This window comes from Haliotis rubra, unplaced genomic scaffold, assembly GCF_003918875.1.
Source record: "Haliotis rubra isolate DU_JTF1 unplaced genomic scaffold, ASM391887v1 Scf1117, whole genome shotgun sequence".
In the NCBI taxonomy this organism is placed as follows: Eukaryota; Metazoa; Mollusca; class Gastropoda; order Lepetellida; family Haliotidae; genus Haliotis; species Haliotis rubra.
Window position 1 is genome coordinate 77,866 of NW_025765023.1, and position 26,733 is coordinate 104,598.

The following is a 26,733-nucleotide window of genomic DNA, read 5'->3' on the forward strand; positions in this document are numbered from 1 at the left end:
CATCATATTTTTACATCCATATTCTACCATAGTGTCACCTGGGGTCCATACTGAACCAGCAAGAACAAGACCTTATTTGTCCTTGACCCTCTACACCAGCTATAGAGAGCCCACAGTAGAGGGAAGCATTGGTAGACACCAGTAATGGAGGCAGCTGACAATGGATCAGAACAAAGTGTTTCATCATTTTTTCTTATATCCATATTCTACTGTAATCATCTTATGTTTACCTTTCTATGGATACTGACCCAGTACAAACAAGACCTTATTTGTCCTTGACCCTCTACACCAGCTATACATAACTCATTGTAGAGGGAAGCATGGGTAGACACCAGTAATGGAGGCAGCTGACAATGGATCAGAACAAAGTGTTTCATCATTTTTCTTATATTCATATTCTACTGTAATCATCTTATGTTAACCTTTCTATGGATACTGGCCCAGTACAAACAAGAACTTATTTGTCCTTGACCCTCTACACCAGCTATACATAACTCATAGTAGAGGGAAGCATGGTTAGACACCAGTAATGGTGGCAGCTGACAATGGATCAGAACAAAGTGTTTCATCATTTTTCTTATATCCACATTCTACTGTAATCATCTTATGTTAACCTTTCTATGGATACTGGCCCAGTACAAACAAGACCTTATTTGTCTTTGACCCCCTGCACCAGCTATACATAACTCACAGTAGAGGGAAGCATGGATTACTGATCATATAAATAATCTTTTCGAGGCTAATTTTAAATTGGCAAAAAAAATGGTAAACTTAGATTTAAGGTTTCACTTTACATGCAATTTTAACGTTTAACACTGGTTCCATACTTTTCTTTGCAATGTCTATAAATAATTGACAAAATATCTGTTAAATAAAATCAATTAAAATGTCATATAATATATTCCCGGCAACATACAAAATAGGGCTGGCTAAAATGATAATTGGAAATATTGTCGATAGGAAAAAGTATTAATGATTATTGATATGAAGAGTATACTATCGATAATATCGTACAGTAACTTTTGAGACAGAAATAAGTTTTATTTTTCTCACAACATACAAATTTAGGACTTTATTCATGGTCTTCTTCTAAATTAAGTTCAGGATGCTGTTTTGTTCGGCAATATGTCACCATTCACAAGTGATGTGAGATATATATTCATTTCTATCAGATCTTTTTGGCATTTTTGTTCAAAGTTACATCTCCGATATTTATCGATAATCGATCGATATTTAGTTAACGCTTATGGATCTCTATGATCTATATCGATAGCCAGCCCTGATACAAAACAATTTCCCTACATATGTAACCAGTGCAGCAAAGGGTTCAATACTCGAGTCCTCCTTAAAGCTCACCTTGCCAAGCATCAAGGAAAACTGTATGCGACTTGCAAACTGTGTGGAAAAACTTAAGCAAGTCCATCTAAAGTGGCACCATGCCTTACATGAGGACACTACTTTTAAATGCGAATTTTGTGATAAAACGTTTCATACTAAGGATTCGAAATCAAAACATCAAGCAAACACAGAAAAGTGTCCGGTATGTGGCAAGGACTTCCACGAAAGAACAATAAAAACGCAAATACGTGAAATTCATGGTGAGAAGAAACACCAGTGTGAATTGGGTCCATAGGCCGCCAACAGAAAGGCCGACTTGATGAGGCATGGGGCTATGCACAAACCCACCAAAATTGAAATTTGTTCAGTGTGTGGGAAGGACTTTAAGTGGGAGACCTCCAGAAGGAGACATGAGGAAGTCTGCCAAGAGCCAAAGAAGGACAAAGACTTTGATATTGTGGATATAGATCCAGACCTCCTAATCCATTGCAATGCAGCCCCAAAATAGGAATAGAAATTGGCTAGTCATCTAGAAAAAGCTTCTGCATCAGTTCTAAACAGAGATTCGGTCAGACATTTGAGATGGAATCCACCTACTTCTACTCCAACAAAGGCTTCAACAAGTGATACCGTGGCAAACATCAAGGCCATGTTTGATATCAATATCCTGTTCTATGTAGGGGTTTTAGTTATATTTGCCATAGCCATCTACATTATCATGAAAAGGTGGAGGAACTCAAAGACATATCTGGAAATAGAACTTGCTTCAAAAACCAGATGAGCTCACGTTACCTTGGCTACAATTCCAGTAAGTCCTATGTATTTGCGAAGCATGGGGGCAAGGATGGTTCCTCAGTCAATTTCCATTACGAGACGATTAGTCAGATTTGACATGATTCTGTCATGGGGATCTATTAACCCGAGCCTGATTAATACTATCAACAATGAGAGTGTTGAATTACCAAGGAAGGTATCCTTATCTTGGTTGAAAGCATGTAGATTAACCAGGGTTATGGATGAGGAGTATGTAGCAAGCATTTCGCTGATACATGGGACTGTACAATACCCGATACTGGTTAATGACTCAGCTAGACCACCTTCTGCTCCACCACCTTGTACGACAGCAACACAAACAGCTGCTGTTAGAGATGCTGTCAGGTTGATCTACCCGCAGGTTCCTCCGAGACAGGAGAATATGGAAATGTCACAGTTCTAAACTGGTAATCAAACTCAGACATACTAAGTGTCTTCGTGTGTAAGAATTGATTCCAGTTTATATTCAATTGACATCTTGTTGCATGATTTATGGATTTATACTACTATCTATGTATAAGATTGTATGTCAGGTATATTTGCTATTACAATTTTCTTCTTATATGTATGTGATTGATATTTACTTGTGATGTGTTGATTGTATCAGATGCATATGTCTTAATCATGCATTTGATTTTATTAATAGCTGATTGGTCAAAATAGTAGATGCAGATGAGTTTTCAAGTGTTTTAATACTTAACACATTGTATGTGATTCACATAATTTACAACATATGTGAGTTACTTTTGACTATGATGTATGATTAAATATAGGTTGACTGTTGTATTGATATTGTAATATTCCAAGTATGGAATATACACTGGCAAGTTATGCACCAATCTTCTTAGTCTGATTGCAACTGTATATAGAGCTGCTTGGCCGCAATTAGACTATGCGCTTTTAATAAAGCCATGTCAGCTCGCATGGGGTTTTTGTGTGGCTAGCTGGTACCCCGAAGTATATCACTGCTCGAATAGTGCTGCTTTTTGCTTACTGCTAAATATACGCTAATTCCACTGCTTTCCGCGCCCGTTTTTATAAAGATTATTAGACACACTATTCTGTGGTATACTGTGGCTAGTCACCGGTCGTTGACCATAGGGGTACACCTCCATTAGTTAGGCTTTGTTGTGTTTTTCTGTTGTTACTGTGGTTATTATAAAAATTGTACTCCTTGGACCGTTTGTAATACCCCTAGCTGCTATCGTTATCGGTACTTGTGAACCTAGGACATTTATCATGGCTTCGTCAGACCTGCAATATGTGGTGACTACCATTGACGAAGATTTTTATAATTGGTCCCCTCCGGTTAGCATCCCCTACAAATTGTGGATCAGATTATGTCGCCTCTCGTTATTTTTTAGATGTCTTGGTACTTATGTTTATAACATGGGGGACCCAAGAAATAATGTTTCATCTGAAAAATCAAAAAGTAAATTAAAGAGAGGCAAGACGGTAAGACCACCGATTCTATTCACGCCCAGCCCACCTGATTTATCAGATAGGATAAAAAGAGCTTTGCTGGTAGCTGCACGACCGTCACGGATGGGCGCGGAATTACAAGGTTACATGGAAATATATTGGCGACTGCTACGCATTCCAAGGATGGTACTTTGGCAAGCTATTTCTGGTCCACAATCGGACGTAGTGGCAAAAAGTTTCAGTGAAGCTTCGTGTCACCTACTTTACTGTGGGAACCGATATTCAGGTAAAGAGGCATTGAGATATTGCAGTGTTTTAATACTTAACACATTGTATGTGATTCACATAATTTACAACCAGATGTGAGTTACTTTTGACTATGATGCATGCTTAAATATAGGTTGACTGTTGTATTGATATTGTAATATTCCAAGTATGGAATATACACTGGCAAGTTATGCACCAATCTTCTTAGTCTGATTGCAACTGTATATAGAGCTGCTTGGCCGCAATTAGACTATGCGCTTTTAATAAAGCCATGTCAGCTCGCATGGGGTTTTTGTGTGGCTAGCTGGTACCCCGAAGTATATCACTGCTCGAATAGTGCTGCTTTTTGCTTACTGCTAAATATACGCTAATTCCACTGCTTTCCGCGCCCGTTTTTATAAAGATTATTAGACACACTATTCTGTGGTATACTGTGGCTAGTCACCGGTCGTTGACCATAGGGGTACACCTCCATTAGTTAGGCTTTGTTGTGTTTTGCTATTGTTACTGTAGTTATTATATAGGGTACTAAAAATTGTACTCCTTGGATCTTATCGGTACTTGTCGGTACTTGTGAACCTAGGGCAATTATCATGGCTTCGTCAGACCCGCAATATGTGGTGACTACCATTGACGAAGATTTTTATAATTGGTCCCCTCCGGTTAGCATCCCCTACAAAGTGTGGATCCGATTATGTCGCCTTTCGTTCTTTTTGAGATGTCTTGGTACCTATGTTTATAACATGGGGGACCCAAGAAATAATGTTTCATCTGAAAGTTCAAAAAGTGAATTAAATAGAGGCAATTTCTCTTTAAGACCACAAATTCTGTTCTTGCCCAGCCCACCTGATTTGTCAGTTAGAATAAAAAGAGCTTTGATGGTAGCTGCACAAATGTCACGCCTGGACGAGAGAAATCCATCATACTTGGGGCATATAGATAAGGCTATGGAGATCGGGGTGGCGGTACTCCTAATGTATGGCCTATATTTTGACCTTCCACTCCTCGTGGCTCTAGGCGTTAAAGCGGCTATTCGAAACAAAGATTTGACTATCTTGTTTCACTTACAAGAGCTACATACTGACATGGGCACGGAATTGCAAGGTTATATGGAAATATATTGGCGACTGCTACCCATCCCAAGGATGGTACTTTGGCAAGCTATCTCTGGTCCACAATCGGACAAAGTAGCTAAAAGTTTCGTGTCACCTACTTTACTGTGGGAACCGATATTCAGGTAAAGAGGCATTGAGATATTGTGCTCTCTGTACACAAGAAATATTTCCGATCCACAATGATTGTAGGAACTTTTCCCCAGTAACTTTATGTAAATGGTGCCGACGTGTTCAACATGTAGTATGTGCAGCCACACTGTTGAAAATAACAGGGGGCAATTTCCGTCAGGTAACACTGGAAGATCAGGCACCCGGGGAGACATGTATACAATATGATATACCCTGTATTGAAGGTTTGGAGGCTTTCCTGGCCGAGGGTCCGCCACCCTCACGGCTACCTAGCTATTTCAATATTGAACAGTGCCCGGAGTGTCAAGTACCATATGAGGACCCGTTTATTGGAGTGCCGGACGACATTTCGCCCATTCTCCGCAAGAATCCAGTGTTGTTCCCACCCAGGGATATTTTGGACCGATTTGATGTGAGGACACTAATAAATTACTATCGTCCCAAACGGGTGGAACCAGATCCCGAGATGTCATTTGTTCATCTCTTTCTGGACACTGCGTCACCAGTTCCTGACCTTCCCGAAGGCCTCATCTTCTATGTTAAGAGACTGATGGCACCTTATTCGGTTGGTCAGTTGGCACAGAAAATAAAGCTATTTTGCCCTCCACAGAGCCAAGCTTTCTGGGACCATTTTAACTGGAACCAGGGAGAAGCAAACCCGGCATTAGGTTCACAAGAAGCATAGGGAGAAACGAGAAGGTTATTGATCTTGCAAACTTATTGTGATTTGCATGAAAAAAAAAGGGGGGGTGGGGGGAGGGAAGAGAAATAGGTTCAAGATTCCAAAATTTTTCATCCTTACATTTGATTTGTGATATCTAACAACATCTGCATTTATTATATTCAATCAGAAATTGTTACTTAAAAATGTTATTTGCTCTAACATGTCTTCTACACTTCTCAGATAGGTACAACCTAAGACAGATCCTATCTGAGACACTTACCTGTATTTGAATTTTGCGTTTTCTTGTCCTCAGATATATAGTTACTTATTTGATATTTCTCATTGATATTGTATTCTTGACTTATTGATATGTATACAAATCTTTACAATTGTTATGTATTTGATACATGTGTATGTATGTTGGAACTTAAGCCATTTATCAGTCGCATGGGACATGCTCTACAACGGGAGGGGCATGTATAACCAGGATATTTAGAGTTGAAAACATTATATGCATTTTATAAATATTTAAAGAAAATTTGAAGTCAAGTTAAGAAGGGTGAATGTACCGGGAAAGTGCATTGACCAAGCTAACCGAACTGTTATTGATTCACTTTTCTTGGGGGAATAACAATTTCTCTGAATTGACATAAATGAGGGTGAAAGGTTCAAACTGGTGTTTCTACACAATTGGGTGGATGGACATTTGGGATACAGATGGTCAGTTTGGTCAGTTTGTCAATAAAGGGGCACGCATAGGATCTGAAATGATTTGATTAAGTATCTTCTGGCGCCTACCAGTCTGAGATATTAGTTAGATATGTCAACGTTTGGTTGATGTATGGCTTAAGGATAACTAGCAATGTCATTTTATCACTGGAAGAATTTGACGGTACCAAATAAAGTCTCCGAAAGGGACTAATGAAAGTAACTAATTATTAAGATTGGATATGAGTCATTTTGTATTAGGTAGGACATTATTTTTTGGGGAAGAGAGAGAGAGAGAGGAGCCAAAATTGTCAGAAAAGATATTTCTCACATGTCGAGGGGAACAGAAGGGATTCTGGGCCCCACCGTTGACTTGAGAGGTTCTCTCTGTATATTGAGAGAATGGCTCAGATGAACTAGTAACTTTAGGAGTTGTACAAGAATCCAACAAGTTCTTCCATGAGATTTGTGAATCTGTGTTGCATGTAGAACAGGAAAGCTAGGCAATATCTGAGGACCTTTGTGAAAGAATTCATTCCAAAATAAATGGACTTGAACACCATACCGGACTTATCTTTGACTATCCATCTTAGCTACATCATCCCCAGAACCAGAGTGGCTAGACAGATTGCCTAGGGAGAAAGGGTATAACACCCCGACACCCTCAGGTAACAGTAGTCCAAGCATGAAGATCAAGGCGACGAAAACCGACATGTCACTTGACTTACATTACACGATCGCACGAAAAGATGGAAATAGTAACTTATATGTACGTTTGACAACTTGTATGAGTACTGTTGTTGATTATATTTATCTATTTTGACTGCTGCCAGGACATCATGTCAAGTATTCATAACATCAACTATAGAATAACTCTGCAATGGATTCCAAGTATCCAGGGTAGAATATCAGGAGTCCAACTGGCCCACATTAAGCAAATTAACTAATTAAACATTCCCACTGGTCAGTGACATAGGAGTGACAGCGGGTAGGAAGGCCTCTAATAGATGACCAGCCATCCCACACTAATCGGGCACATGTGCTGGTCCCCCTAAATATAGTAATGGCCAGAGGATCAAACAATAGCCCCTGACCTGCAGAACACTGGACAAAGGACATTTTGGCCAAGTCATTACAGATATCCAATCACGATAATGAGGCAAACCAATTAAGTTCAAGACAAACGGAAGAACATTGTGCAAAGTGCATTTTGGCCAGTAATTCCCTTGTCCAGTTATGATAATTAGGGGCCTAATTAGGATTAAGACCAAATCGGGAAAGCAAATAAGGATGACTCATCACTGACCAGATGCAAAGGGGGGTCAAAAACAAAGGAACAAGAATGTCCAACCCTGGGTTTATAACAAGACAGGCAATAGGCCTGGGAGGGAAGTGGCAGAGAAGTTGTGGCCTATGCTTCAAAGTGTAGACTGAATAAACAGTTGTGGACCCTCAGACGGACTTGAGTTGTTCATGCCAAGACATCCACTTAGAGTAACAACCAACTTCTTTAAGTGTGATACTGGTGGAGATGCAAAACCAAAACTGTAAACCTTTCATCACGTAAGAGAGACCACATGTTACACACCAATGTACATATGGAAAGCCAACCAATTACTCGTGTATATATGTATATATAGTCGCTGACCATTAGAGTAAAACATGACAGGCAATAGGCCTGGGAGAGAAGTGGCAGTGAAGTTCTGGCCAACACTTGGAAGTGTAGACAGACTTGAGTAATGACTAGAGTAATGACTAATTTCTGTAAGTGTGATACAAGTCATGTTGACATCAAAGGCAACTAAGAGGCTGATACAGCAGGTCAGTGTTGAAAGAGACTTAATCATGCTTCTTCCTAACAAGCAAGATTCACCAACAACTCCATAGAAATGGATGGAAAGATGGACTGAATCAGACAAAGGAAGATAATACTGGGCGAACCAACCTTCACAAAACAAGTGCAGATGTAAGAATATTCAGAGACAACACCAAGTGACAATATCACAGCTAAAGCTGAACCACTTCCCTGGCCAGCAATACCTGCATTGATTCAAGTTTGTCAGATAATCAAATCTGCAAGCTCTGTGGTGAAGAAGATAAAACAATTGCCCACATCATTCTGAGGTGCCCAAAACTTGCTATGCTATGGGTAAGAAGTTTGTAAAATAAAAAGATCTGTTCAACTATCCACTTGTAAGCATTTCCCAATAGCAAATAAATCTGATACCTCCAATATGGTTTCAGGCAGTGCAGTTGGTATCCCATACAGGTTGACTACAGTTATCAAACACCAGAACCACTGTTGTGTTGAAGTTGAAGGGAGCTATGTTAATATGTTTTGTTTATTCCTGATTTTACCATTTTGCACTTTTTGTTATGAAACTTACATGATATTTCTAAACAAATAGCCACCATATTGATGGTGATGAATACTAATGTCTAGTGACTTAAGTGAGTGTAGACTCTGGTGAAACATGAAACTAGAACCTCCCAGTTATATACTCTGCTGATTAACTTCAAGGATTGCCTAAGAGCCAGAAAATTCAAGGCATGTAGCAGTGTAGGAAAGATGTAGAAAATCTAGCCTGTCCACAGGACTGGCAGGTCAAATTTTTTACCAGTCCTGCCAAAATCTAGTCTGTCCTCCAAATATAAATAAAACACCTTCGGCAGTAAATATTCAAAAAGGTTATAGTCATTATATATATGTCATTGGTTTGCAAAAATTGACCCGACATGAGGACAGACTACATATTTTTTTAACCCGTCCTCCACAAAATTCACCCGTCTCGGACGTTGGGACCGGCTATCTTTCCTACACTGCATGTAGCATAATGTTTAGCCATGAAGGAAGATAAATGTCACTGTGAAAATAAATAAGGACCATTCCAGATGAAGAAAGTAACCAGCAGGTCTGACCAAAAACTGGGGCACATTGTTGGTATGACATGCAAATTAAGACAGGAAGTGGGTGTGGAAGTAACAAGAAAGATACCATTATGGTTCATGACAGCCACTAATGATGTGTCAAGAAAGACAATGCCTCTTAACCCCACCAGCAATGCTGAAGTGGCGAGGGCTTCCAAATCATTCAACATGTTGACTGTGTTACATTTGACAGTCCTTTCCAGAACTGTTCCATGGAACAAAAGGTGGCTATAAAAAAACCACCCATTAGAGCTGTGACGATATATCATAGTATCGATAATCGTGATACTTTAACTGACGATAAATATGTCGATACTTGTTTTCGTATCGTGATACGTATCATTAAAATTGTCAATTTTCACTAAAACTTGACGGTTATGTAAAAATGTACACTGTTACTTGCTATCAAAATAAACTTTTTGAAAGAAAATAATTGAAGATAGCATATCGTGATGTTCCACGAATTGAATTGTATCATTCCTAGATATCGCGATATGTATCGTACAGTGAATTTTCTGTATCGTCACACCTCTACCATCCATGTGTGTCAAACAGTCATTTTATGTTTGCTTCAAGTGAAGCTCTGAGCAACCCATGTTCATGCATAACTGTAAGGAGCATATGGTACAAAATGGCTGCCAGCCAAAGCAAGGTTACCCCTACACAGTTTAAAAACAGATTTAATCAATTCTAATTCGTATTCTAATGCTAAAATTGAGTTATTATGCGAAGATATATATATGAAATAAAATAGACCCCATTAGAAAGCACACAAGCATACAACTCTTAGATAAAGCATCAAACTCACACTGACGTCATTAAATTACGTGTAGTAGAGAGGTATAACGTTACTCAATACCCTTTGATCACACTGTCGACAATCTTGGGCTGGATAACTTGAAGCTGTGAATGTGTCCCGCATTTTCAGAACAGGAATCCATGACGTTGCCCTCTGTGTATCTTCAGACAACTTGATGCTGTGAATGTTCCTCCGACTCTCGCCGCACTTTCAGGGCAGGATTCCATGATGATGCTCTCCGAGTGTCTTCAGACAACTTGATGTTCCATCAACTCTCACCACACTTTCAGGACAGGACTTTGATGATGATACCCTTGGTCTGTCTTTGGCTAACTGATGTTGTGAATCTGTCCCATAAAAATTCATGGCAAGAATCCATGAATGATTCAGTCTTTCATATTTCGTCAGGCTTTTGATTCTGTAACTGCCATCTTGATTCCACCATGAAGCCTCTGCTGATGCATCTTCATGCATCATGATGTTGGTAACCCTTTTCAACACACATTGTAGTCAAGGGGATTAATTATAATGTGACTGCTCATGTTGTCTGAATGACCGAAGCTTACATATTTGCAAAAATGAATGTCTGCACTCACTATCCTTACTAGGCTTCATTCAACTGTGATGCATTACATGTTTTCTTAGATTACTACTTAGTTTAAATGTTTTCCCACATTCACTACACTTATGAGGTTTTTGTCCACTGTGACTCAGCATGTGAGATTGCAGTCTGTCAGCCCTTGCAAATTCTTTACCACATTCACCACACTTAAAAGGCTTGATACCACTGTGAAGCCTCAAGTGTGTCTTCAGATATCGTCTTTGTGTAAATGTTTTCCCACACTCACTACACTCATAAGACTTCTCACTATTGTGACTCTGAATGTGTGTCTGCAGGGTTGATGCTTGTGCAAACTCCTTCCCACATTCATCACATTTAAATGGCTTGATATCACTGTGAATTCTCATGTGGGTTTTCAGAGTATCTCTCAATGGAAACGTTTTTCCACAGTCGTCACACTTATATGGCTTAACTCCACTGTGATGCATCATGTGAGACTGCAGTCTATCGGCTCTTGCAAACTCTTTACCACATTCACCACACTTAAAAGGTTTAACACTACTGTGAATCCTTAAGTGTGTCTTCAGATATCTGCTTTGTGTAAATGTTTTCCCACACTCGCTACACTCATAAGACTTCTCACTATTGTGACTCTTGATGTGTGTCTGCAGGCCAGCTGCTTGTGCAAACTCTTTATCACATTCTCCACATTTAAATGGCTTGATATCACTGTGAATCCTCATGTGTGTCTTCAGAGTATCTTTTAACGAAAAAGTTTTTCCACAGTCATCACACTTGTACGGCTTCACTCCACTGTGATGCGTCATGTGAGACTGCAGTCTGTCAGCTCTTGTAAACTGTTTCCCACATTCATCACATTTATATGGCTTGATACCACTGTGAATCCCCATGTGGGTCTTCAGGTATCTTCTTAGTGTAAATGTTTTCCCACATTCATCACACTTGTGAGGTTTAAGTCCACTGTGATGCATCATGTGAGACCTCAAACTATCAGCTCGTGCAAACTCTTTCCCACATTCATCACAATTAAAAGGCTTGATATCACTGTGAATCCTCATGTGCGTCTTCAGAGAGTCCTTTAATGAAAACGCTTTCCCACACTCACTGCACTTAAATGGCTTGAATCCACTGTGATTCAGCTTGTGAGACCTCAAGCTATCGGCTCGAGCATACTCTTTCCCACATTCATCACACTTAAATGGCTTGATATCACTGTGAATCTTCATGTGTGTCTTTAGAGTATCTCTTACTGGAAATGTTTTCCCGCATTCCTCGCACTTGTAAGGCTTGAGTCCACTGTGACTCAGCATGTGAGATTGCAGTCTGTCAGCTCGTATAAACTCTTTCCCACATTCACTACACTTATAAGGCTTGTCTTCACTGTGGCTCAGCATGTGAGACCTCAGACTATCGGCTCGAGCATACTCCTTACCACATTCATCACACTTATAAGGCTTGATACCACTGTGAATCCTTTTGTGTGTCTCCAGGTATCTTCTCAGTGTAAATCGTCTCCCACACTCCTCACACTTGTATGGCTTGATTCCACAGTGAAGCATCATGTGAGACTGCAGGCTATCGGCTCGAGCATACTCCTTCCCACATTCAGCACACTTAAAAGGCTTGACACCACTGTGAATCCTCTTGTGTCCCTCTAAAGTTGCTCTTACAGAAAAAGTTTTTCCACACTCATCACACTTATGAGGCTTGATTCCAGTGTGACTTCTCATGTGGAACCTCAGGGTACCTGCTTGACCATACTCTTTCCCCGCATTCACCACACTTGAAAGGCTTGACACCACTGTGAATCCTCTTGTATCCCTCTAGAGTACCTCTTACAGAAATTGTTTTCCCACACTCATCACACTTGTGAGGTTTGATTCCACTGTGACTTCTCATGTGGAACCGCAGAGTAGCTGCTTGACCATACACTTTTCCACATCCATCACACTTATAAGGTTTGATATCACTGTGAATCCTCTTGTGTGTCTCTACATATCTTCTCAGTGTAAACGTTTTACCACAGTCATCACACTTGTAAGGCTTCAGTCCACTGTGACTCAGCATGTGAGACTGCAGGCTATCGGCTCGAACATACTCCTTCCCACATTTAGCACACTTAAAAGGCTTGATACCATTATGAGTCCTTTTGTGTTTCTCCAGATATTTTTTCAGTGTAAATGTTTTCCCACAGTCCTCACACTTGTAAGGTTTGATTCCACTGTGAGTCAGCAAATGAGACTGCAGGCTATCGGCTCGAGCATACACCTTTCCACATTCACCACACTTAAAAGGTTTGACACCACTGTGAATCCTGATATGTTTCTTCAGAGTACCTCTTAGAGTAAATGTTTTCCCGCATTCAGTACACTTATATGGCTGGATTCCACAGTGAAGACCCTTCTGATGTGTCTTCATGCTCCAAGATGTTTTATATACTTTCCCACACACATCACACTCAAGGGGCTTTATTTCACTTTGACTCATATTCAATCAAATTTACCACATTCAACACACTAACGAGTCTTGTCTCTCCATGTCATGACTTTCACGTTATTTTTGCAAGTTCCTTGATGTAGTAAATACTTTCTCCCACATTCACCACAATGTAACCACTCTCGTGTCTTCATGTCTTCCTTAAGATGATCATTTGCTTTGAATTCTTTCACATACACACTAACGAGTCTTGTCTCCATGTCTTGAATCTCCCATATTTTGTGCAAGTTCCTTGATGTAGTAAATACTTTCCCACTTTCACCACAATGTAGCCACTCTTGTGTCTTCATGTCTGCCTTGAGATGATCATTTGCTTTGAATTCTTTCACATACACACTAACGAGTCTTGTCTCTCCACGTCATGACTGTCCCATATTTTGTGCATGTTCCTTGATGTAGTAAAATACTTTCCCACATTCACCAAAATGTAGCCACTCTCGTGTCTTCATGTCTGCCTTGAGATGATCATTTTGCTTTGAATTCTTTCACATACACACTAACGAGTCTTGTCTCTCCATGTCTTGACTCTCCCACATTTTGTGCAAGTTCCTTGATGTAGTAAATACTTTCGCACATTCACCACAATGTAGCCACTCTTGTGTCTTCATGTCTGCCTTGAGATGACCATTGGCTGTCATGTTCTACACTGGTTATGTGTCTCTCCTGTGTGGTATATCTTAAGTGTTTCTTCACATAGCTTGCCAGCGACAAATCTTTCCAACAGTTTTTTGCACTCCACTGTACATGTTATATATTTTCCTAAACCTGCTGCACTAAGACTGCTCTTCTGGAGCAGTCTTGTACCTTGACATGATCTGTTGCCAGCAATGCTCTCACAGTCTCTGATCACATTTGTTTCGGTAAGAGCCATGATTCTGTGGCTGGCTTTGTGCTTGCATCATAATTTGTGGATGTTATGGGTGTCACTGAAAATATAAAAGAAATCACTTTCCTTTATCGAGTTTATCATGATGTATTTTGTTTAAGAATCTTCTAAGATGATTTTACAATAACCTTACAATAAAACCTGGGCTGGGCTGATGCACACAATGTCACAGAAAGTCAAGAAATAACATACAGAAGAAAAAACAGGATACAACATAACAACTTACACTGAATCAAAACATCCTTGGTCAACATAAATTGATTTTAGACAGACATTAAGGGAAAAAACACATTACAGAAACTCTTAGAATGCACTACAGCTTGTTCAGCTTGACCTGATCAAGTGAATACTATTGCATTGCGTGACCGTGTCACAACTGGTTGGGTCTATTATTGTGAAGGGGTGCACCTTTGTCAGTTGATTGTCAACATGTCCAAACAGCAAGGTCACCATTCAGCATTCTCTGCTCCCCGGTTTAATGAAGATAACTCAACCTGCCGTTTGTGCCATTTGACCTTCTTGGTCATGCATATGTAGAGTAGCCCTGGTCAAGCTGAACAAGCTGTAAATTTTACTGAGCATAGCAACAATATGTTACATACTTACATCTTGACTTCCACTCTGTCTTCAAGGGAGTCATCTGCATACAATAAGGGGTCATTTTCTTTCTAAAAAACAAACAAATTCAGAAAATTAATTCACTGATTCATAAGCAGTGAGCACTCAATCATAGCTGGAATATTGCTGAATGCGGTGTTAAACAACCAACCAACTCAATCATAATGTCAGTGTGTGATAGTGCAGAATAATCTTCAAATTGAAAATTATATCACATCAATTTAAGCAATACCTCCGTTTAAACTATTTCTGTCGACGTCTAAGTGTCAGTATGTTTCTGTTACTGTAGCTCATCATGAGAATCTGCCGACTTCCTATTGCATCAAATCGACGCATCAACCAAATTAACCTGAGTATTTTCAAAACAGATTGTGTCAAATATACATCAGGACAATCCCTGTCCTTATAGACATTGTTTGTGTCGGTATGCTGACCTACAGTTACATGGACATTCAATTAGGGCTGAGGGGTGGTGGTATAGCCCTTGGGTTACAGTGTTCACTCGTCACCCCGAAGAGTGAGTGAGTGAGTTATTATTTAACGTCACATCGGCAATATTTCAGCCATATCGTGACGAGAAAACTTGACATTGAAATCGAATATATATAGAGATTATAAAACCTGCCGACAAAGGAGAGTAAAGCAACTAGAGTATCACAGATATATATGTAAAACTAGTAATTGAATCTAAAACATTTTAACTATAGGGGACAACACAATATAAAAAATGGGCTATAGATCGCCAACAACTGAAGGTATCACCCCGAAGACCCGTGTTCAATTCCCTACATAGGTACAATGTGTGAAGCCCATTTCTGGTGTATCCTGCCGTGATATTGCTGGAATATTGCTAAAAGTGGTGTAAAAACCATCAATCAATCACTCAATTAGGGCTGGTTATCGATATAGATCACAGAGATTAATAATCCTTTAACTAACATTATGATTTTGTCTAACAGTCTAGGGTTTGTTGTAGGCACATGTACTACAGATATGTACCCCAAGTATGTTTCCTAAACAAAGTCAAAATGCAGAAATGTACCCAGTGTTTAAAGTGAATTGTTTCCCTAAGTTAACCAACACTAGAAAGAATGATCTGGCCTTGTGAGTTCCAACGTTCTTTAATACATGTGCTTTTACAAAGACGCCTGCACACCAACTGATGACGTCGTCATGTGACGTAATGCACAGTGCGCACATAATAATGGTATGACTACTTGTTACACCCAGTACCCTAAACAGCCGGTGAGTTTATATTCCTATGGCCAAAACCGAAACCGTATGTAGTTGTTCCCGTTCAACTGATGTGCAAATTAACATGATGACGAGCAGTGGGAGGAAAGAAGACATGTTTCAACGCGATGGCACACCTATGTGCGTTCGTGTACATGAAAACATATTTGCATGGGGTAAATCTCCATTGAATAGGCTTTCAGAAAATATTAAAATCATGTTTCTGTGAAATTGGCACATAGGTCAAAATTGTCGTCAAAAACTGACTACTTTTACTCGTGATTGTGAGAGGTGTCTCTCGTACGCGTAACGGATCTGTGAAGACAGTTTGTTTGTCGATGACGAGCAGTGGGAGGAAAGTAGACATGTTTCAACACGATGGCACACCTATGTGCGTTCGTGTACATGAAAACGTACTTACATGGGGTAAATCTCCATTGAAGAAGCTTTTAGAAAATATTAAAATCATGTTTCTGTGAAATTGGCACACAGGTCAAAACTGTCGTAAAAAAAATGACTACTTTTGCTTATACTTAGTTTTATTTCCTAAAACAATGTCTGGGATATTAAATATATTTCAAAGCTTATACCATTCGGTAGCAATGAAGTATGTACTTCTCGATGTCAACGTATGTTCGGGTTTGATTCTTTGTTTTTATAAATTGTACTTAGAGATGTTTGTGTGCTACTGGATGAAATATGTGGTCCATCGATAAGAAGTCACGCCTACGAGTGACCCTCTCCCAAACAGTCGTGCACTTGCTTCTGAAAGGCGTCTCTAGTACACTTAACAGGTCTGCAAGGACGAATTGTTTGTCTATGATGTCTATGACGAGCTGTGGGAGGAAAATAGACATGTTTCAACGCGATGGCACAGTTATGTGCATTCCTGTACATGAAAAAGTACTTACATGAGGTAAATCTCCATTGAACGAACTTTCAGAAAATATTAAAATCACGTTTCTGTGAAATTGGCACATGGGTGAATTTTTTTGTCAAAAAACAACTAATATGACAGCAAACTGAAAACTTACGCAGGCGCATTGTTTTTACACCGGTAGAAGTGACCACCTCTCTTATGATTATACTTCCACCAAATAACATAGTCCGTATAAAAAAAATGTTATTCGTAATTTTGTATTAATTTATTATATCCTCTTTGTTGTAACGCAAGAAAAATATCCCCATTTATAGTCGTACGCTTCTGACAGTCCAAGTCACAAGACGGATGTTTTGACTGAACAGTGCCACCTGTAAACACCGTCTCCAGTGCAGAAGCTTCTCTGACAACCGGGACACAAAATGTTTGAAATATCCAGCTTTCACGTAAGTTGTGACCTAAATTTCTGTCAAAGTACTAAAATTCTACCCTAGAACATAATGCACTTTCAGAAAATTCATAAATGTGATCATAACTTTTGAAATAAAGCTCGTAACTTGTCAAGCGGCCATCGTCTGCTAGAGTGAAAAGCCACGCATAAACATCACGTGACTCTAATGGAATGTTGCAGACGTAATAAAAAAACTTTACTGGCCACATAAAGAAACTGTGCACACAGAAAACATAAATATAGGCACACAGCGTATTTATACATAAATACATTTGTAAACATAGCAAGTATTGGAGACAATCAAACGCTCATGCACGTGCCAGGCGACGTGACGCCATTGACGGTGGCCTAAGGCCTTGCAATGTGTTACTGCACGTGCAGCCCGTACAGATGCACACAACATGTGAAACTCTGAAATAGCTGTCACTGTCGAAAGCTTGATCTTTGGTCACTCAAACGTTCACCAATTCACATGAGAAGTCACATGCACATCATGCCAAGATTAACATCTGCTCAACGTCATGAAGCCATTGGAATGGTTCGAGCAGGAATGAGCCAACAACAGGTGGCAGCACTTTCCAAATGCCATTGTAACACGATATCTGCATGGGTCAGGCGTTATCGAAACAGTAATGACGTCGCCGACCACCCACGTTCTGGGTGTTCCCGACGTAACAACGCCAAGACAGGACAGGTGGATTCGGGCGACTCATCTCAGATACAGGTTCCAGACAGCAGTGACCACACCTCAGACCATTTCCCAGGCCTCCAATGCTCATTTGGTAGCCTCTATGCGTCGTCGTTCCACTGCTGTGCGTCATGCACATGATGGTCATACCCCTCATTGATTTTGTGACTTTGTCGTGTGACCCCCTACTCGATTTTGAACTTCTGACGTCATCGTTACGGATATTGTTCATGTTCTTTTGACAATTTCTTGTGGTCCGATACTTCAGCTTATAAAGTGTCTACATCATTTCGTCTTTGCTGTGTTGTATTCCAATTCTGAAGGCATTTTCTGTGTGCACAGTTTCTGTATGTGGCTAGTATATATAAGACCGAATTGGTCATCTCTTGCATATTTTTTTTTCCGTGTTGCAGAAGTCGTCTCGGCTTGTGACCACTGGATTCATTTAAAATACTGCTGCGATGTCACTGTACTGCGCAGACATGACATGTTTTATCATGTTTATTGTCCCTGCCATGGCAGACAAGAAGAATGAGTGCACATGATTGAATAACTTACCTGTAAATATATTTATTTTTAACAATTTTTACAAAAAAACACGCTCAAATAATCAAGAAAATAATGACCAATAATTTATTAAAATGCCACGTTGTATTTGTTGACTTCTTGTGAATGCATCACCTGGGCTTCAATACAAGGTCGTGACCCCGCGCTATAACGAGTAACCCGAAAACATGGTACATCACTTCTCCCGCTCGCGCTGGCGGACAGACACAAAATGTTCACTGCATTGGAAACCAGCGGATGACAGAACATTCTGACAATAAATTTATGAAAGGTGATATGATATTTAATTACGGAATTACAGTTTTGATAATCTACTGATACGCAATAATTTACATGGTCATCTTTTGCGTTATTACCCCGAAAACATGTTACACCATGGTACTGATTAAGTCACACCTCCACCTCCCCCCTTACCACATGTCATGTACAAAAGCCAATGTGACGTTAAATTTTAACTCACTCACTCACTCATGTATAAAACTGCTGACTAAACAAGAAAAAGACAGCGGGCGTGGATTTGCTCTGTGTTACGTTTCTGCATTCTGTCTTTGTCTAGGGTGAATTTCTGAATATAGAAACGTGTCGGAGTCAGCATTAGTACCGTATGAAAACGACCCCATCAGCATAAGCTGGCTAGGGCAGAGACCATATATGGTCTTTGATTTAGGAGATAATTTCATCACAGACAAGGGCAAAAATAAACCTGATTGCAAAGATGAAACAATTTAATATCGGTCGACTCTAGTGAGAATCAGAACGACAGATGGTCCCACACTTTCTTGTAAGTACAAAATGGAAGTTTCAAGGCAGCATCAGGCAGCACAACGATTTGAATCAGACCAGTGGCTGCGGACCAAGTCACACAGGGAACCACCGCCCATTTCATTAGTTCATTTACGATATTTTCATACATTTTCAAAAGTGGTCAGTCTTACCTCGGCAAGAAATGGCTTTATGTCGCGTAAACAATTTCGAAGTTGCACACGTCTGCAAGAAATTCGCTCTGAGCAGCCTTCTAGTTTCTTCTCTCATTGTTCGTGCAGATGTCACCAAAGGGACATCACTCTATGTAACTCATGCACGGTTCTCTGGACCATACGGAAAGCTAATACGTTCTGACACGTTCAATCCTCACGCGGACATTCTTTGTCGAAATATTTTCAATAACAGATTAAAAGATGAGAGCATCCTCGAAACTATGAATACTATTGTTTTTCAAAAAGAGTCTTCTTCAACATTCAGACTTAATTCTTATGTACACCCAGGGAGAATAGATGGCGCTGTTGACTATCCCTGATATACCACACAATTGGATATTTCTAGCGAGGCTGGAAGCAGACGCAAACCACAGGCCCCCACTGCGGGTCAGAAAATCGATAAACTAGGCCCCGGTTTATAGTAGGGGGTGTTGATACTAAACCGGGGCCTAGTTTATCGATTTTCTGACCCGCAGTGGGGGCCTGTGACACAAACCTCCTCACACTCTACCAATCAGCAACAAAGGGTTCTTCCAGATATTTGAGGAACCGTTCATTAGTCATAGCTGGGGTGTGTGGTGGTGGTGGTGTGTGTACGGTGTGTGTGTGTGTGTGTGTGTGTGTGTTGGGGGTGTTTGGGGATGGGGGGTGGTATATGATGATTTTTATGGTGAAGCATGTACAATGTGAATGACCCCCAAATATTTATGTACAAAGTAAGTGACCCCCCCTGCATGTCATATACAAAATCATTGACCTCCCCCTTTCCGTAAGTTTTAAGCATATTTTTTTAATATATACATATGTGCATATGCTAAGCACCGCCAAATTACAATTGGAAATTCCAAGTATAAAAAAATTGCATGAACACAACCAATATGATACCCAGGCGCGTAGCAAGCCAATTTCTTCGTGTAAGCCCGACAGACTGCGAAGCTTTATATTTAGATAGTATTTAGGGCTTTCATTCTTTTATGAGACCTGAAGTGCTATCGTTTGACGATTGATGATTTCAATAGCTTCAAAATATTGTTATCTTATCAATATTTTGAAATCATAAGAAGAGCTTAGAGTAGTCTACCATTAATTCAGACAGTATAATCATTTGACTGAAATGTGACTTCCTCATATGCAAATATGTTTTGACATTGTTTAACGCATGTTTACTGCATTGATACAATACCATGCATCGCGTATTTTTTTCTCCATGACATGATAAACAAATGAAGAATAAACAAAGATAAATGAAGTCTTTATAGAACGCTGGTCATGTAGTGTAGTGCTTCAGTGAGTGAGTTAAGATTTTAAGTCACATCGGCAATATTTCAGCCATATCGTGACTATTAACAAGTTATAATGCCATAATAAACCATTAAAAAAAACTGTCGGCGAAGGACAGTATAATAACTAGAATATCACAGATGTAATTGTAAAACTAGTATGAAAATCTAAAATGTCATAACTATGACTGACTGAAGACAATACAATATGGGCTTCACACATTGTACCCATGTGGGGATTCGAACCCGGGTCTTCGGCGTGATGAGCCAACGCTTTAGATCTAGGTTGCTATAGATCGCGAACAACTGAAGTGTAGTGTTTCAAAATGTTGCAGAGGACTTCACTAAAGCCTGAATGTCACAATAGTCTTAAAAGCCTGCAGAATGACTAAAGAATGGAATAATGCATAAGTTTTCGTTGAAGGGCAACACCTTTCAAATTTATGATATGAAGAATAATATGTACATGGTGACTGTACTGGTAATACTAGTGATCACAGCTAGAATATTGGAGTCAATATGATTCATGGAGGGATTGCTATTTTTTAAATTGTTCTGATAGCGTGTTTGTAGGTATGTTTGGCAAGAATTAGAAGAACAATTTTTGTAGCAAAAATCATGTGTAAGCCCAGGCTTTTTTCTATAATGGTAGCTACGCCCCTCATTCCCCACAAGTGTCAATTTTCCACGTGCTTGTTTAAAGTGCGTGCATTTAGGGGAAGAAGTTAACCACCCCTTCCACTTGAATATAACAGTTTATCTGGAGAGATTTAAACAGCCATATGTTGCTCTGTGAAGTTCAATTTGAAATTATGCGCTGAAAACTATCCCAGGGCACCAGATGGCAGATATTAGGTATGCATAGAGGTGGTCTGTCGTGTTTATGCCATCGGTAGAGATTTGAACATTAATCACACTGTGAGAGAAACTGGAGGCGTGTCCACTGGACAGATGAAAGCAGGTTTTTGCTTCATGCTGTCGATGGTCGTACGCGAGTGTGGAGAGTACGTGGTACCGAATACGCCCAGGGTAATATTGCTGAGGAAGTGGATCTGTTATGATATGGGGGTTGCTGTTCCCATGGTTTTAAACTGCAGTTGGTTCAAGTTCGTGGAAACCTTAATGGGCAAGGTTACCAACAAATTCTTGACAATCAGGTCGTACCACATTTTGATGGACATCCACTTGCTTCCAGACCAATATTTATGGTTGACAGTGCTTGGTCTCATCGCGCTCGTGTCGTTACTGACTTCCTACGGAGGAGCGCCATTGAGACTCTCCTTATTGGGCAGCCTGAAGCCCAGATTTAAATCCCAATGAACATGTGAGGGACGTAATGGGTCGGCAAATAAGAAGAAGGAATCCCCCTGTGCAAACTGTGCAAGAACTTGCTCAGGCACTCCAAGAATAGTGGCAGAGGATTCCAATGTGAAGAATCCAACGATTGGTTCACAGCATGAGAAGACGCGTCAGGGATGTTATCCGTGCGCTTGGTGGTTAGACCTGGTATTGATGAGACTACACAGAGGGATTGTGCATTACATCATCCATGATTGTGGATGCATTGCAGTGGTCCATCGTTCGTGGTTGGTGGCTGACAATCAAAGTTGGTTCAGGTCCCATTTTCTGCATTTTCAGTGCTGAACAAACGTTACGAATAAAATCAACATTTTTGTTAATTTGCCTCTTGTAATGATTCTCAGGCGTTAATAACAATGGTGGCTTTTAAGCAGACACAAAACACCATTCCACTTATGCGTTATATACCTGTGGCAGTCACATATATTTGTGTTACTGTCAAATAAACCATACACTGTACACCACTGTAATTAGTATTAGTATTAATAGTGACATTAGTATTTGCGTTAGTATTAGTACTAGTTATTAGTATATAGTGACTATAGTATTGGTATTAGCATTAGTATTAGTTATTAGTTTAAGTTATTAGTTAGTAGCTATTGATATTAGTTAGAATTATGGGTGTAAAGGATTTTAATTAAGATGTGATACTACACCTTAAATATTTTAACTTGGATATGCTTGGGTCAGTCCCTTACCTATCACTTCCTTTTGTTTAAACCAGGGCAAATGTTCTGGTTGAGTGGCTGACCCTATTGTTCTTAGCTTGCATGCTTTTTAACCCTCACTTGCACCTTAGTCACTGGACAGACAAGTCACTAACAGACTGCAGCAAGTGTACTAATTTCACTTACTTCACTACTGTCAAGGTATGTTTGTTTAATTAAATACATAAACATATATGTGTTTATCTTTTCATAAATAAAGTTATATAAACATTATGTTAAGTATGCTAAATAAGGTAATTTGTACATTTGTGAGAGGTTTAGTAAATGGCAAAATCTCCTGGATAGGCAGGTATTTGAATGAGTATTTTGATTTATAAGTTTATGAAGCTTTTATCATGTATGTGTTGTGTATGTATGTGTATATATAATAGTATTAGGATGTTTTGTATTTTACTGTGTGCTATGCCAGATCTGTAAATATGTGCTTACAGTAATTCTGATTTGATGATAATATTTACGTGTGTAAGGATGTTGTGTAGGGAAGTTAGTTTCGAATTATTTTCACATTTGTAGGTATTTTCGGTGCCACTGTAGCCGTGACCATGTAGTTGTGGGAAACTGTAGTGTGACCTACACCTAGAGGCCATACTTCTGGTATGTTTGTATATTTTCATCATGTAAACAGATACCATTATCTATTGATGACGTTTTACACACAATAAGGTGTGTGTATACTTCATATATTCTATATTTACTACTACCGGTACATATCTGGACATCTGTAATTCAGGTTTGTTGTATCTTACTTGTCAGCATTGTGTAGTCAGATGCTTGAATGTGTTGCAAGGCCACTAATATAACACAATGCAGTAATTATATATTTACCGTCTTTATTAATGATGCATATGATGTACGTATTACGGTGTTGTCCATACTTTTGTTTGCAAGTCAAATGAATTATGCTCGGATAATGTTTATTATCCTCATCATTGTTATTGTGTATTTCAGGGTGTAAAAACAACGGTTAACTAAACCCAGTCGTCCAATAAATCGAATCACACCCGTAGCCGTGTTGTCACCTTTATCAAGATGCGCACTTAAAGCTGCTACATACCCAAGAGGAATATATTGTCAAAACACTAACATCAAGATGTGGGTGTAGCTTAACTTTTGCACTGATATATACTTATGTACAAACAGGACCAACAAGTACCATATTTTAACGTCTTTTGGTATGACGCGGCCGAGGATAGAACCCGCGACCTTCCACTCTCCGGGCGGACGTTCTCTAGATGACCACTACACCATGGAGGCGGTCTCATGCATGAGTGAGTGAATAAGTTTAGTTTTACGCCGCACTCAGCAATATTCCAGCTATATGGCGTCGGTCTGTAAATAATCGAGTCTGGTCCAGACATTCCAGTGATCAACTGCATGAGCATAGATCTACGCAACTGGGATACGATGACATGTGAGGGTTCGAATCCCTGATATGCTATTACAGTTGTCAACACCAGTGTGGTGCTCGGTAGTTTCGCTGGAGTGGTAAATATCGGAGATCTGCATCACGTGGGTCACATTAATCTGACAAGACGGGATGTTACTTCAATACAACTCAATGCACGGTAAACCGGCCGTACCTGCCTAATGTGCGTCTGTAGACCTTACAACAGTTACCTACAAATATGGCCGCTCCACATGGTCAGGACTGACGTCATCTGAAGCTCTACACCAGCTTGGTCTGTTGGAAGGGACGATGAGTCAAGGGTTGAGGGGACGACCGGGACTCCAAATTAACAACATTGCATTCATGTACTGGGGGGCGGTGGGGTAGCCTAGTGGTTACGGTGTTCGCTCGTCACGCCGAAGACCCGGGTTCGATCCCAGCATGGGTACAATGTGTGAAGCCCATTTCTGGTGTCCCCCGCCGTGATATTGCTGGAATATTGCTAAAAGCGGCGTAAAAATAAACCTACTCACTCACGTACTGGCGCACATTCATAAAACAATTAGATCATACTCATACAGTTTTACTCAACCCCTCTCTTCATTACAAGGTGACTCCGGCTGGACAGGCCTGCAAGCTCTGCGATGTTCTGCCGACCATGAAACCCCCACCACTTTGCTAGTGCTGACGGTATATTTTTAAAGTGTCAAAGCCTGCTCCGCCCTTGTCACATGTCCCTTTCCAAGACACCATGCGTGGGAAATTATGATTACTACACGAGTATCAGATATATTTATTGCACGGGTTGTTTAAAAACGTATCCAACGAGCTATCGCTCTAAAACAATGTTTATATGAGTGACGTCACTTGGCTAATGCTTTCTACTCACACCTGGTGTGACTCTCTACAAACGTTTTAGTCACACCCCGAGAAGACCCGGGTTCGAATTGGTCTTCAGGAACCCATGCTTGTCGTGAGAGGCGACGGACGGGATTGGGTGGCTCGTTAACATGGTTGATGAATGTCATCGTATTCTAATTGCGTAGATCGATGCTCATGATGTTGATCACTGGATTGTCTGGTCCAGACTCCATTATTTACAGGCCGCTACCATACAGCTGTAATATTGCTGAGCGGAGATAAACAACAAACCAACAAATAATCAAATCGATCTCATCATGAACTGGCACTGACGTAACCGATGTGGCAAGACAGTGCCTTGAAACCTGTCTCATTTCTCTAGTATAAGTCCGAATGTTCTCTCTGTATGTTTCAAGCCACAGTGGAGATACGAGGATTGTCTTTACAGTCTATCTTCACATAATCGTTTATATATCGTTGAAGTTCGTTGAAGCCATTTTGACCTTAGAATATGATAAACGGAATAAGAAAAGAAAAGAAAGACATAGATGCATGTTATCATATATTCTTGGTTTATTGTATAAATGCTTGCTTATGATAAAATTGCAAAACAAACCTCATAAACCATGGAGTTGGCAATAACGGACCTTGAATTCTAAAAGGGGGTTTCTCAACTACAGATAGGAACAGCAGAGTCACCCTCCCTAATATTGCTGGAATATTGCTGAAAGCAGTATAAAACTAAACTCACTCACTCACCCACCAGGGACACCATGACAGTCATGGGCACTGGGTCTGTTGTTGCTATGGTCACAGGCACATGTTATGTTGGACCCTCATCTTGGACAGTGTACCCTGACAGAGAACAGTGCTCTCTGGGCTACACCATACTCTGCACTGTTGACTTGGTTCTATGTTGGCCTGGGGTGGGGTAGCCTTGTGGTTAAAGCACTTGCTCGTCACACCGAAGACCCAGGTTCGATTCCTCAATGTGTGAAGCCCATTTCTGGTGTCCCCGTTGTGATATTGCTGGAATATTGCTAACCGTGGCATAAATTCATACTCACTCACTATGCTGACTGCATGGTACTCTAGGAAGGAGAGTGTGGACTGCACGTCCTACTTGTGTTAGTCAATGTTTACACAAACTAGGATCTATGGTTGGAGCTGAACGCCGACAGTAGTGTCCCTCTTGAAATCCCCCTGGTGTTCGAATGCCAGCCTGGACACATACCAGTTCATCCTGGAACCTGGAAATATCTCAGCAGCTTCCAGGTGAATGTTTGCTGCTAGGAGTTTGTTGTACTGCCAGGTGAGATGTCCATCACGCCCACAAGCATTAGTTTGGATCAGTGTAGCACACACATCACCTGGACTATTTTGACACACCTCATAACAACAAGTATTCCCTGAAAGCCAGCCCTGTGCTAGACCCCTGGGCCCTTCAGGCAGGTGAGGTGTTGCTGGACTGGGCAGGAATACTCACACATTTCTTCAGACCTTGGTCTCTCTTGCTGAAGACGAGTAGAAAACTGCATGGCCAGTCTTATATAGCT

General features: G+C 40.2%; 1 protein-coding gene and 1 long non-coding RNA gene across 2 annotated transcripts; both read right to left on the minus strand.

Moving 5' to 3' along the window:
• Positions 1–10,193: 10,193 nt before the first annotated feature.
• On the minus strand, positions 10,194–12,577 carry LOC124289193 (zinc finger protein 160-like). Its single transcript, XM_046725801.1, has one exon. The coding sequence runs from the start codon at positions 12,494–12,496 to the stop codon at positions 10,799–10,801; it is 1,698 nt and encodes a 565-aa protein (XP_046581757.1). The 5' UTR covers positions 12,497–12,577; the 3' UTR covers positions 10,194–10,798.
• Positions 12,578–13,085: 508 nt separating this feature from the next.
• On the minus strand, positions 13,086–19,594 carry LOC124289213. The gene is made up of 3 exons (XR_006901628.1): positions 19,521–19,594; positions 14,755–14,816; positions 13,086–14,188 (listed from the first exon to the last, which is right to left on the minus strand). It is a non-coding gene; the product is annotated as an uncharacterized LOC124289213 (long non-coding RNA).
• Positions 19,595–26,733: the final 7,139 nt, after the last annotated feature.

What these genes read in the sequence shown, in the direction of transcription:
- LOC124289193 (XM_046725801.1), bottom strand. Translation starts at nt 12,496, where the DNA reads ATGAGAAGTCACACTGGAATCAAGCCTCATAAGTGTGATGAGTGTGGA.